Raw genomic sequence first — 14,844 nt, forward strand, 5'->3', positions numbered from 1 at the left:
AACATCAAAAATGTCATCAAAAAAGCACAACAAAGAATGTTCTTTCTGCGTCAACTCAGAAAGCTCAAACTGCCCGAGGAACTGCTGATCCAGTTCTACAGAGGAATTATTAAGTCTGTCATCTGCACCTCTATAACTGTCTGGTTTGGTTCTGCAACCCAACAAGACAGACACAGACTTCAGAGGATAATTAGAATTGCAAAAAAACAACAATTGCTACCAACCTGCCTTCCGTTGAGAGCCTATATACTGCACGAGTCAAAAAGAGAGCTGTGAAAATATTTACAGACACCTCACATCCTGGACATAAACTGTTTCAACTCCTACCCTTAAAATGACGCTATAGAGCACTGCACACCAAGACAACTAGATAGAAGAACAGTTTCTTCCTGAATGCCATCACTCTGCTAAACAAATAATTCCCTCAACACTGTCAAACTATTTAATAAATTTGCACTACTATTAATCTTCTCATCGTTCCCATCACCCATATCTCCTTCCAATTATGACTGTAATTTTGTTGCTTGTATCCTTACAATTTACACTGATATTGATTGTTTCCTGATTGCTTATTTGTACCCTATGACTATCATTAAGTGTTGTACCTTAGAATTCTTGATGAAGGTATCTTTTCTTTTATGTACACTGAAAGCATATGCACCAAGACAAATTCCTTGTGTGTCCAATCACACTTGGCCAATAAAAAATCCTGTTCTATTCTATTCTATTCCATTCCATTCCATTCCATTCCATTCCATTCCATTCCATTCCATTCCATTCCATTCCAGTCCAGTCCAGTCCAGTCCAGTCTAGTCTAGTCTAGTCTAGTCTATAGTTTCTTTACTCTAGGAAAGCATGAATTATATTTTTTAACAATTGATTTACAGCTTGATAAATATTATTTGGTGTCACAAATACACTTTCTTATGGACCTATGTATTTGCCTTTACAGGTAATCCTCGACTTACGACCACAACTGAGCCCAACAATTTTGTTGCTAAGTGAGACATTTGTTAAGTGAGTTTCCTCCCATTTTACGTTGTGACAAACTGTTAAGTGAATCTGAGAAGGTCGCAAAAGGGGATCACATGACTCCCGAGACCCTGCAACTGTCATAAATGTGAGTCAATTGCCAAGCGTCTGAATTTTCATCACATGGCCGTGGGGAATGCTTCAACAGTCGTTAAGTGCGGAAAGTGGTCGTAAGTCACTTTTCAGTGCCGCTGTAACTTTGAACGGTCACTAAATGAACTGTTGTAAATCGAGGACTACTTGTATTGAGTTTGACTACTGATCCATTTAGTTCCACTTGTCCAGTTTGATTATAACTGATTTTTTAATGTCTAAGCCAGCCCTTCTCTCAGTGATCGAAGAGTACCAAAAAGTGGCTTTGACATGGATCTAGGATTCTGCAAAACCCACTTTTCCTGGAGTTTCACAATATTTTTAAATTTAGGCATCTGAATTGACAGCACTAGCACTGAGAACTAAGTAAATGGTTTATAATATGGGGCCAAATTGCAAGAGATCACCTCGACTAAAGAGGATGGAAAAATATAAAAGATAACTGGAAGAAGTCAAAATCAAATTAAATCAGATCTCAGTGATGTTAATGTGGAGATAGTTGTTCCTGGTAGACAGCTTGGAATTAGCAAAGGACATTAGAATTAGGGACCTCCAGCAAGACAGAAGATCTATCTCAGGGATATCATCATCATTGTGTCATCACGGCAGTGTCACGCGACGTATCACGACTTTTTCCCCCCTTTGCTAAACCGGGTGTGGGCGTGGCCAGCGCATGATGCATCTGGCCCGCAGGCTGCGAGTTTGACAGCCCTGATCTATCTGAAAGAATAAAAGGGAAAAAATGGAAATAATATCTGAATAGTATTAGGAAACATCTGACAAAACTGGAGAACTTTACTCTGGAGGGCAGGGCAGAGCTGCTGGGTGTTTGCAGGGGTTCGGGAGAACCTCTAGCTAAGATACTGTACAGTTCGGAGAACCCCCAAATCCCACTCCTGGCTGGTCCCTCCCACCCCACCCTGCTTCTCCCAGGAGTCCCCACACGGCCCATTTTGGATGCAGGTAAGGGTAGGGTGTGCGCAGAGGCTCGGGGAGGGCGAAAAATGGGCCTACCGGAAGTCCAGAAGGCCTTCAGAGCCTGGGGAGGCTGTTTTCGCCCTCCTGGAGGCTCGAGGAAAGCCTCCGGAGCCTAGAGAGGGCAAAAAGCCCCCCCACCCCCCGCTGTGGTGCACGAGGCTGACTAGGCCAAACCCACCATCACCAGCAACCGGGCAGAGAACTCCTTGCTATAATTTTTGAAGCCCACCCATGCTGGAAGGCTATGGCAAAAAAAAAAAAAAAAGAGGAAAAGCTTACTCTTCAATTGGGCAGTATAAGAGAAAGAGAAAGAGAGAGAGAGAGAGAGAGAGAGAGAGTGGTGGGGGGGGCAAATAAGAGACTGAGTTTCAAGTGAGATGGAACTTATGAGTAGAATGATAAATAAAAACACAGGGTTTTCCGCCCTGCAGCTAGCAGAGTTTTAGGGTTAGCTTTGAGAGCATGAAGGATTCAGGAATATCCTGAAGTGAAGTAAGGGAGAGCATCACCAATGAGGGAAATCACACAATAGATCTGACAGGAGAAGATCCCTTGAAGAGTTCAAAAGCAGACTGTAACTGGGCAGCAGAAGACCCAACCAGAAGGGATTAAGCATCCAGGAAAAGGATGAAACTGTGACGTGAGACTTTTGCAGGGACTGCTGTGGACACTTTTCTGCAAGGAAGGGGGAGGAGAGCTGGATTGTTTACATATGTCCTGTTCCTTTGAAATGTTCTGTGCAGTACTATTAAGGAGATTGTTGTGGGTAAATTTCTATCTGGGCAGGTCTGTCTGGGGAGCATGAAGGAGATTTATTTATTTATTTATTTATTTATTTATTTATTTAATCATATTTATATACCGCCCTATCTCCCGAAGGACTCAGGGCGGTTCACAGGCGCTTAAAAACATATAAATACAGAATAAAAACAATTAAAAAACTTATTTTAAAGCCCGTTAATTAAAATATACAAATAAAACCCAATTAAAACCCAGAAATTTAAAATCTAGCTCAGTCCTGCACAATTAAATAAGTATGTTTTAAGCCCGCGGCGGAAGGTCCGAAGGTCCGGAAGCTGACGGAGTCCGGGGGGTAGTTCGTTCCAAAGGGTGGGAGCCCCCACAGAGAAGGCCCTTCCCCTGGGCGTCGCCAGACGACATTGCCTCGCTGACGGCACCCTGAGGAGACCCTCTCTGTGAGAGCGCACGGGTCGGTGAGAGGTATTCGGTAGCAGTAGGCGGTCCCGTAAATAACCCGGCCCAATGCCATGGAGCGCTTTAAAGGTGGTCACCAAGACCTTGAAGCGCACCCGGAAGGCCACAGGTAGCCAGTGCAGTCTGCGCAGGATGGGTGTTATACGGGAGCCACGAGGGGCTCCATCTATCACCCACGCAGCTGCATTCTGACTAACTGCAGCCTCCGGATGCCCTTCAAGGGAGCCCCATGTAGAGAGCATTGCAGTAATCCAGGCGAGACGTCACGAGTGCGTGAGTGACCGTGCATAGGGCATCCCGGTCCAGAAAGGCGCAACTGGCGTACCAGGCGAACCTGGTAGAACGCTCTCCTGGAGCGGCCGTCAAATGGTCTTCTAGAGACAGCCGTTCATCCAGGAGGACGCCTAAGTTGCGGACCCTCTCCATCGGGGCCAATGACTCGCCACGGATGGTCAGCCGCGGATTAAGCTGACTGTACCGGGATGCCGCATCCACAGCCACTCTGTCTTGGCGGGATTGAGCTTGAGCCTGTTTCTCCCCATCCAGACCCGTCGGCCTCCAGACACCGGGACAGCACTTGATAACCGTTGGGGTGGTCCGGTGTAGAAAAGTACAGCTGGGTGTCATCCGCATACAGCTGGTACTTCACACGAAACCACTGATGATCTCACCCAGCGGCTTCATGTAGATAAAGAACAGAAGGGGCGAGAGGATCGACCCCTGCGGCACCCCACAAGTGAGGCGCCTCGGAGCCGACCTCTGCCCCCCTGTCAACACAGACTGCGACCGGTCGGAGAGATAGGAGGAGAACCACCGATAAACGGTGCCTCCCACTCCCAATCCCTCCAACCGGCGCAGCAGGATACCATGGTCGATGGTATCGAAAGCGCTGAGAGGTCTAATATTATCTCAGATTATCTCATGGCATTCAACAGCTTGCCTATTTCTTCCACTTGCATGATAGTGTCTATATAGTTGGGTTGGTGTTGTTTTCCTAAGGCTTTTGTTGGTTTAGAACCATGGCTTAAATATTTTTTTCTTAGGGGATGAGCAGGAGGGAGTCATAGGTTGTTTATAGCAGACCCCACCTCGACACCAGAGATCTGGTAAGGTAAAAGTTCCCCTTGCACATACGTGCTAGTTGTTCCCGACTCTACGGGGCAGTGCTCATCTCCGTTTCAAAGCCGAATTTGATTCACCCCAGTTGAACATTTCAACTCTTTATCAAACATATATTATGAATTATTTGCATCTTAAACCTCATCCAGACATAAACTAAGATGCACAACTAAGCCTGCAGCAATTTGAAAACAAGGTAGCTTAAAAAGCATTTATTCATGTACATATTGGCATTTATAATTGGTACCAAAATACAGGGATATTTGCAGCGGCCATGAAGCTATTAACACACAAAGAAAAAAATATGAGAAAATTGCTAGAAATGGACTAGTTCCACATATTTCTATTGACTATCATACAATCTTCAACTGGATATTTCTACTTAAGATAAAGGTAAAGGTTCCCCTCCCGTATATGTGCTAGTTGTTCCTGGCTCTAGGGGGCGGTGCTCAACTCGGTTTCAAAGCTGAAGAGCCAGCGCTGTCCGAAGATGTTCCCGTGGTCATGTGGCCAGCATGACTAAATGCCAAAGACGCACGGAACGCTGTTACTTTCCCACCAAAGGTGGTCCCTATTTTTTCTACTTGCATTTTTTACATGCTTTCAAACTGCTAGGTTGGCAGAAGCTGGGACAAGTAACGGGAGCTTACCCTGTTACGTGGGAATAGGGATTTGAACCGCTGACCCTATGATCAACAAGCTCAGTGTCTTAGCCACTGAGCCACCGTGTCCCCAAGAGATCTGGTAATACGTTTTATTTAAAGTGAAGGTCATTGAAATTAAGGGTTTCAGCTTTGAAGAGACCATTTCCTCAAACCTTTGCAGTTGCTGGGTTAAATAGCTCCCACGTAACACCACTCCTGCGCAGACTGCACTGGCTACCTGTGGTCTTTCGGGTGCACTTTAAGGTTTTGGTTACTACCTTTAAAGCACTCCATGGCTTAGGGCCTGGGTACTTACGGGACCGCCTGCTGTTACCTCATGCCTCCCACCGGCCCCGTATGCTCACACAGAGAGGGACTTCTCAGGGTGTCGTCCGCCAAGCAATGTCAGCTGGCGGCCCCCAGGGGAAGATCCTTCTCTGTGGGGGCTCCTACCCTCTGGAACAAACTTCCCCCGGGTTTACGCCAAATACCTGACCTTCGGACTTCCGCCGCGAATTGAAAACACATTTATTTATTCGCGCGGGGCTGGCTTAAATTTTATTGGTTTTAAATTTTTATTATTAATTTTTAATGGGTTTTAGTTTTATATATTCCAAAGTTTTTAGGCCAATTATGTAATAAGTTTTTTAATTCGTATTTTAATTGTATATTGCACTGTTTGTTTTACCTTGGCTGTACACCACCCTGAGTCCTTCGGGAGAAGGGCAGTATAAAAATCGAATTAAAAAAAATAATAATAATAATAATAATAATAATAATAATAATAATAATAATAATAATAATAATAATAATAATAATAAAAAATAGGAGCTATATTTATTTACAGATGTTTTTTTAAAAAAATCTTTAATTGGTCAATACTATTACTAGTCTTAATGTTAGCCTAGTAATACCTTAATATAACTTGATAAGCATAAAGTCAATTGCCATAAAAAGCAGTGAAGGTAATCACAACTGACAATTTTTACTGATCGCTAACTCTGAAACTAATTTATGTATCCCCCTATGTTAGTAAGATTGAATATCTGCAGAAAATTTACAATATGGGAATAAAAAAAGAAGCAGCTCACTGTCTCCAGTTCTTACACAGTAGCATTATTTTAGAAAGATATAAAATAAGATGCTGCCATTTCCTAAATGATCTTCTAAAAACGATTATCCAGAGTTTCCAAATTGATTCTTTCTAATCTATAAAAGGATCAGTTTTGGGAGAAAGGAATATGTATATGAGTATATGAGTCATAGTCCTCACAGCAATATTTACACAGTTTTTAATCCAATTTGCTTCTGAACTTCCAGAATTCAGTAAACAGCAGTCTTTATGTCTCTTCGCCTCCCCCCTTTTTTTTACAAGTCTTGCCTCATTTTTTTTAATTTGCTAATACCTGACATTCTCAAATATGTACCTATGTAGATGAACGATTCAAAAAGAAAGAAAGAAAGCAGAGAAAAAAAGAATAATAAGCCTTTTGTGAAAAGAGTAATTTTCAGCACTGTGCAAAAGAAGCGAGCTCGTAACATCTCCACGGTGGGTGGGTGGGTGGTGGTTTAGAAACAGACTCATGATGTAGCACAATTACAAATAATTATAGCAGTGAATTTATTTAATCAATCAATTTCAGTGCTAAAGCGCAGGGCAGGGGTGGACAAAGCAGGAGCTCCATTCAGCGTTTAGTTACTAGTTTCAGTGCTGGCAGGCAGCCAGAAGTCCTCTGATCCATGTTAGTTAAATGCACATTAATCTGAATTTGGCAGTGTAATCAAGGACCCAACTGAACTGTGAAATTGAATTCTGCAGTGGAACTTCGTTTGACCATTTTATGCTAAGGCTGTAGGGAGGAGCGATGGGGGAAGCCTGCTGCAGCATCCATTTATCTCCGTAGGTTGCTGCACAGCGAGGGAACAACTGAGTTCTACCGAGCGCAGGAAAAGAGATGCACAGCAAGAATCAGCTCTGTTTAACCAATTTTGGAGATTCCTTCACTGGCTCTTTTTTTTTTTAATCTCTTGGGAAGTTTTGACAAGAAAAGGATTTCCCTGGTTCTTGGAAGCTGTTCTGAAGGCTAAAACCAATGGGTGTATTGGCCAGTTTATTTTTAAAGACCGCTCATTCATTAGTTCCAAAACAAATATGCCTATTATCTTCTAACTGTATCTTGGAGCATCAAATTTCTGGGGCATAAATACATTGGGAATGAAAAACAGATGCATATGATAATTGTACATCAATTCAACCTTTTAGGAAGAGCTCAGAAAAGGGTAACAATAGAGACAGGCCAAAAATTTTATCTGGGCTAGAAGAAATGAAGCTGACTGCCAGTGGCAGTGAAGTCTTGATGGCTGCTCGGCTGACACCCCTTTAGAACAATATTCCAACCATATATTTCCAAATGGCAGAATGTCTTGGTTCCATAAACAAAAATATTTATTTACAATACTTTTTTGATCTCAAATTCTGTTGCCATGAATGAAAAGCACTACATTGAAAGCTAAACAATGTCAGTTTGCTTGAATTATACCTGCTCTGGCATGGAGGGAAATACTACAATTAGATATTTTTAACAAAGATCCCAGATTACCTAGGCATTAGTTTCCAAATTACTCTCTGTAATCATAACTGGAAATCTGGAAGCTAAGGTCCTAAACCTCCATTGCATAAAGGTAGAGGTTCCCCTTGCACATACGTGCTAATCGTTCCCAACTCTAGGGGGCGGTGCTCATCTTCGTTTCAAAGCCGAAGAGCCAGCGCTGTCCGAAGTCCTCTCCATGGTCATGTGGCTGGCATGACTAAACACCAAAGGCGCACGGAACCTTCCCACCAAAGATGGTCCCTATTTTTCTACTTGCATTTTTTATGTGCTTTTGAACTGCTAGGTTGGCAGAAGCTGGGAAAAGTAATGGGAGCTCACCCTGTTACATGGCAACACTAGGGATTCGAACCACTGAACTGCTGACCTTTTGATCCACAAGCTCAGAGTCTTAGCCCCTGAGCCCCTCTTCCATTACATAATCCTTACCAAATACAGTGGAATCTGTACTTAAATATATCACATAGCAAGACACTACAACTTTTTGTTGCTTCAATAACAAAGACTGTGGAAAGGACACCTTATCAAAAGGAAGTTGTATATTTATGCTCTTGGCTTCTGCAGGACTGCTGTGTCATATGATTTTGGGCTACACCTTCAAATACTATTACAGTATTTTTGTTTTGCAGTGATTTATACTTTTTTTTTGGAAGAGATAAAGCAGTTGTCTGATTTTTTTTCCAACCTTGCTCCTTGCATTACATGCAGTTCTGTATCTTGAAAATTAATGGTTGTGCATCTTAAGAAAACTATACTATAGGGAACAGACTGCCTCCTTCTGCCTCCTCTGTAAAAGTCTTAACTCTTGGATTTCATGAGATAGACTGATCAAGTCAATCCCTCTGCCCATGAGTAATCTGACATGTAGCTTAATAAATATCAGAATCATTCCGCATGAAAGTCTTCAGGAGAAAATAAAATGCTGCTGTTAAAATACTCTCATTCATGTATTTTACACGTATGTTATTTTCTGTAATGTGTGCAGTAAAAAAAAAGATGTAAACAACCTAACAAGGTCCAGGCACAGATATCTATAACACTGGCAAGTAAATAACATGCACTATATTTATTGAATTTATATCCCACTGAGAGTGGTGAGATCATGACGAGATAAAAATCAGACAATCACATAAAATTATACACCTTTCTAAGTATAAAATAGAAATAGAAATTAATGAAACCGCCCTAAGGAAAAGATAAGAAAAGTGAAAAAGAATCATTTCTTCAAATCCAGGTCAATGAAGCAGATTAATTTCTGACAAGGCATCCATCAAAGTCACAGCAGTGAGACGGAACATGCTGCTACAGAAACAGCTGTAAGGTTTGGTGTTAAAGGAGCTTGAATGCATCTGATGTTCTCCTTGGCACAAAGGCTTTCTCAGTTGCAATTCTACATGAGCTGGTTTCAAAGTAAGTCTCACAGAGGTGCACAGACTGGCCCTATTTAGTTGCTAAGCGGTGGTGCTTGAATAATTCCGGTTTTTTGGGGGGGCTAGATAGGGAAAAACATGGATAGGAAAGCAGAAAGAAAAGCAACACATTAAGAGATAACACAAAGGAATAAGGTGTGGGAGATGCCCGCAAAGGAGCATGAGCCATGACAGATCCTAACACAAATGACGCACTCATCTACAAATTTAGCCAATATAAATTACATTTCCTCACACTGGACTGAAAAATGGACAATGGATGTCAACTCCACTCAGTACTGACTTGTTCAATTAAACAAAATTAACTGCTGCTCCTCCATAATGCTCCTACACAACTTCCTCTGTAGCTTGACAGAAAAAAAGGAGCATATTCTTTTTAACTTGGCTAGGTCTCTACTTCATTGCAGGCTCAGCTGAAACATGAACCCGACTTAAAACAGCTCAAAAAAAACTAATACTCTGTACAAGTCATGACAAAGATCTGGGATCTGCTGTCTGATGATGTGGGACTTGCTGTGGGCTTAGACAGCTTTAAAGGTATTAGGTATTTTAAGGTATTAGTCAAATACCTCAAGGGTGAGTGTGTCTGGTGCTATCAAGAGTTATTAGGCATGGCAGCCAGATACATGGGTTGAGTTTTGACAAGAAAGTACTTCTTCAAATTCCAATCAGAAAAGTAAATCTGTGGAAAGCAGAGAAAATACCTCTGGAAGGGGAAGTAATTCAAAAATTTTTAGACTGTGCAGAAATGAATAGATTAACTTTGATAATTAAAGAAAGAGAGGATTCAGAATATTTTAAGATATGGGGTCAATTTTACCATTGGCTAGAAAAGAGATACTGATAAACAAATGAATAGTTATTTAAGAGAATAGTATAATTAAAATACTGTATTTTGGGGGAGATGTTGTAATAGATTAAGTGAAAATGAAGACAGAAGAAACAACAAGAAGACGAAGTCACTGAAGAAACACCGAGATGACACACGGAAGGACTGACTGATGTATTAAGTGTTTGTTTGTCTATAAAATTTAAAAAAATATTTTTTTTAAAAAAAAGTAAATCTGTCAGCTTTCTGCCCTGATCATGCCTTCTCTGAAGGTATCAGAGCAGCCCTGTTGGAAACAGGTTGGCAACTGTATCATAGTTGTGCCATGTAAGACTGAAGGCCATAGATCAGCGGTTCTCAACCTGTGGGTCGGGACCCCATTGGGGGTCGAATGACGATTTGCCAGGGGTCGCCTAAGATCATTGGAAATATGGGAAGCATACTTGCGAGTCGAAGAATCGCGCTCCAATGGTTGACTCTATAAGCCAGCTGCAGGCTCTTCAAATCGCTAGCCGAATTCGGCTTCAGGAGCGATGAATTAAAAAAGAGAGAAATCTTTGCTCTATTGTCTCCCTCTCAAGCCAGCTGCAATCACTCCCAATCGCTAGCCTAATCTAGCTTCAGGTGCAATAAACTTAATAGGGAAGGAGTCTCCACTTTAATGCCTCCGTCCTCAAGGCAATCGCAAGCAGTTCAGATCGCTAGCCAATATGGCTTCAGGCGCGATAAATTCAAAACGAAAATAATTTTACGGTTGGGGATCGCCACATCGTGGGGAATTGTATTAAAGGGGTCGCAGCACTATTTATTTATTTATTTTATTTTTCAAATTTATATACCGCCCTATCTCCCTAAGGACTCAGGGCGGTTCACAGGCAGTTAAAATACATATAAATACAGATTAAAAAACAATTAAAAAACTTATTCTATTGCCCCAAATTTAAAATAGTATAAATAGTAAAAAACCCTTAAAACCCATAACTTTAAAATCTAATCCAGTCCCGCGCAGATAAATAAGTGTGTTTTAAGCTCGCGACGAAAGGTTCGGAGGTCTATAAAGGTTGAGAACCACTGCCATAGATAGTGAGTGACCAAATACTTCAGAAGCAATTCCACAGAGCCCTCCAAGACGCTTCCACCAAACACATTTTCTGTGAGATGGAAGGGGAAATTATTAGACATACAGGAGTGGGGGTTAAATACCTTAACTGTATTTAATTTTGGAATGTAGGTCTTGGCACACCACAGTAAATGTAGACCTTGACTTGAAAACAGTTAGCTAGCTCTAGATTGTCTGGATTTTTGCTCTGAAGATGAGGCTCCTTCTATTATTCTTTGGGGTGGCACCAGCTCACAATGCCCTAGACTGAATCAGATCAATCAGCTCTTGCTCTGGAAAGATTCCATCGAGTTCAATAGTATTAAGTTGAATGACATGAGATAACAACATGAAAAGCTTCTTCCATAGTCTTATCTACCTGGCTTACAGGGATCCAATGATAGTTATATCATCAGCAAGCATCTGCTTCTGCTAGCAAGTAAGTATTCATCGTGCATGGTTTAACATTTATTCTGTGACATTGTCTGTGCCTGTTCTAGTATTCTTTGAAGAAAAATTAGTTTCAAAATAGAAAACTGTCAGTATGATGGTGATGATGATGTTCTATTGGAAAATGTATGGGTAGATTTATGGATAAGGGTGTAGAATTGTTGAATCTTTTTAGGAAGGTGAAATCCAAAATGAGCAGGACAAGTAAATCTTAACTAATGAGTTGAAGAAGTACAGGATTTGTCTGCAGTTTAATAGCACACAGAATATCATCACTAGCTTAATTTCATTTCAATATTCATTCATGTTCATTCCTGTACACATCTTTGTGTCCAAGTAGAAGCCTAATCAAAGACTGGTTGCAATTGTCAGACAAGACTGAATCAGAAGCAGGTACTATATAAAATGGTATCTCAATGTGAGATTTATTTGGGAAAAAGATTGTGCCCTGAAGCTTTCCCTCTTCTTCTTTGTTGAACAATGCCTCACAAAAAGCAGGATGTTTGCCATAGGTAGCATCTACAAGCGAAACTAAACAATTCAGCCAATTTTGCTACGGCAATTGGGTGCTTACTATAACAAGAGATGTAATGGGAATCAGGTAGTTTCACATTTATAATTCCCCTAAGTTACCCACCTTCTTTCTGATTTTATCCAGACTATTTTCTTCCAAGAAAATGATTTTATGTATGATTGTTTGTGGAAATGCTTCCAAGAATTAAGTATGAGAGAAAAAAGAGAAATGGTCACTTTGATTCACCCCAGTTGAACATTTCAACTCTTTATGAAGCATATATTATGAATTATTTGCATCTTAAACATAATCCAAACATAAACTAAGATGCACAACTAAGCCTGCAGCAATTTGAAAACAAGGTAGCTTCAAAAGCATTTACTCATGTACATATTGGCATTTATAACTGGTACCAAAATACAGTGATATTTGAGGAGCTCATGAAGCTATTAACCTACAAAGAAAAAATATGTACAAATTGCTAGAAATGGACTAGTTCCAGATATTTCTATTGACTATCATACAATCTTCAAATAGATATTTCTACTTAAGGTAAAGGTAAAGTTAAAGGTTCCCCTCTCACATATGTGCTAGTGATTCCCGACTTTAAGGGGTGGTGCTCATCTCTGTTTCAAAGCCGAAGAGCCAGCGCTGTCTGAAGACGTCTCTGTGGTCATGTGGCCAGCATGACTCAATGCCAAAGGTGCATGAAACGCTGTTACCTTCCCACCAAAGGTGGTCCCTATTTTTTCTACTTGCATTTTTTACATGATTTCGAACAGCTAGGTTGGCAGAAGCTGGGACAAGTAACAGGAGCTCATCCTGTTACACAGTACCAGGGATTCGAACCACTGACCTGCCGACCTTTCGATCAACAAGCTCAGCATCTTAGCCACTGAGCCACCACATCCCTTATTTCTACTTAGTACCTGTATTAATCTGATTTGATTTCTGTCCTATATTTAGAACCAGGAATACTGCATTCTGTTCATTATATCACAATGACAAGGATTTAAAATGAGAAAACGTCCATGCTAACTCATGTCTATTTTCTGGGACACAAACCCTCTTTAGAACTGAGGCACTGAGGCGGTTACAAAAGACAAACACAGTGTTTAAATACTGAAATTATAGTAAGGTTGAAAATGTGAACCTATACAAATTTACCTTTGGAACGCCTGCTGCTGTCTCCGACAATCGCGGGTAGGTGTAGGAACTATAGGAATACCCTTGCTGATTGGACTTAAAAGCACTTGCTCCATAGGGCATAATTGGCTCTTGAAGGCCAGACCCTGACCTTGACCTTTGCCTCATGGCTGGTTGAGGACTTGCCTGGTTCACATAGGATGATTTTGGTCTTTTGTCGTAATCATCCTTGGACCACTCACTGTCACTGTATTCTAGTCCTTCTCTGGAGTATTGACTGTGAAGAGAAGTTCTAGAGAGAGCATAATGAAAAGGCTCTTTATAATCCAGAGAAGAGTGACTAGGTGCCCTCTGATATTCCAGCTTCAGGCCACCATATTCATTCAGTTTACTTTTTGTTTCCAAGGAAGTGCGATAATCTGGTAAGAATCTAGAGATGTCAGATTTCAAAGGCTTGGCTTCAGAAAAATATATCTCACTAGGTTTCAGCTTGGCCAGGTGTCCATTTTGCTTTGCAGCACAGCTCTCTTGGGAGTATCTGTCTGCTTCCTCCCCACGAAGGCATCGGTCTCTGTACCTTTCAACAAAGAAATCAGTCCCAGTTTCTGATTCGCTGGAATACTGGGAATAGGTGACAAAGCCATTTTCTTGCTGGTGGATTTCTATATGGTTGGAGGATCTCAGGTGAGGTGTGGGAGGACTCTCCTTCCGAAGTGAGTTGGAACGGGTCACGGAGATATTGTCAAATTCTTCTAGCAAGCCGTTGATTGAAGCATCCTTGCAAGGTTTATTTCCTCTAACGATGGTCTGGGAACAGAAGATAGCTTTTGATTAAAAGGCTGCCTTTGATTTAATGCCATAGCGATAAAACCATTCAGCAGAGTCATTTCAGCAACATTGCAAAGAATACAGGGACAGTCCGCTATATCCTTTTATCAAGTGGAAAAATTTGGGGACAAAATGTCATTTTCCCCACAAGTGCATCATTGCATACTCTCGCTAACTCTGTCCTCAACAATACTCTTATAAGAAATTACCATTTGGTGTTAACCTAGGAATTTAACATTATTTCCTAGGATACTGAGAGAACAGGTTGCGATTCACTTCTGTAGGTCGTTCTATGGAACGGAATAACTTAAACAAATGGTGCATTACTGGTATTCCATTCTTCCATAAAAAGGTCACAGGTATGTTTGAGCAGGGGTCTCCAACCTTAGCAACTTTAAGACTTGTGGACTTCAACTCCCAGAACCCCTGTGTTAGAGAGACAGAGAGGGAGAGGAAGAGGGAGAGAGGGGGAAAAAAAAGAAGAGAGAAAGATTGCTCTGCTCTGCACTGCCATCATAGTATCTCAAACTAGATTTAAACCTTCTTTTGACTTTGATCAAAATTTTCTTTTGACTTCATTGAGAAGAATTTTAGTTTGTTAAAGATCAGAGTATAAATAACATGCAGCTATAGGAAATTATATTGGATTAAACATGTAGTATATCTAATTAAGGCAGGCACCAGAAATCCACGATTTTCTAGATATTCTTGGATTTTAACAGCTTTCTGCCCATCCTGCATACAGAAAGATTAGGAATGATGGAACCAGAGGTGTTAACAACAGAGGAGGTTAACAATATCAAAATTGCAGGTGTGACCAGACACTGAAAGCTCCATCCCTTTTTATGTGATGCATGA

General features: G+C 41.1%; 1 protein-coding gene across 3 annotated transcripts in view; it reads right to left on the minus strand.

The window, feature by feature from the left end:
- Positions 1–14,844, minus strand: part of PAK5 (p21 (RAC1) activated kinase 5) — a 154,473-nt gene that overhangs the window by 26,392 nt on the left and 113,237 nt on the right. For all 3 annotated transcript variants that reach the window (XM_058181432.1, XM_058181440.1, XM_058181423.1), the window contains one exon: positions 13,180–13,965. In XM_058181432.1, coding sequence (XP_058037415.1) covers positions 13,180–13,965 — 786 coding nt within the window. The remainder of the gene's footprint in view (positions 1–13,179; positions 13,966–14,844) is intronic.

This window comes from Ahaetulla prasina, chromosome 1, assembly GCF_028640845.1.
Source record: "Ahaetulla prasina isolate Xishuangbanna chromosome 1, ASM2864084v1, whole genome shotgun sequence".
Taxonomy (NCBI): domain Eukaryota; kingdom Metazoa; phylum Chordata; class Lepidosauria; order Squamata; family Colubridae; genus Ahaetulla; species Ahaetulla prasina.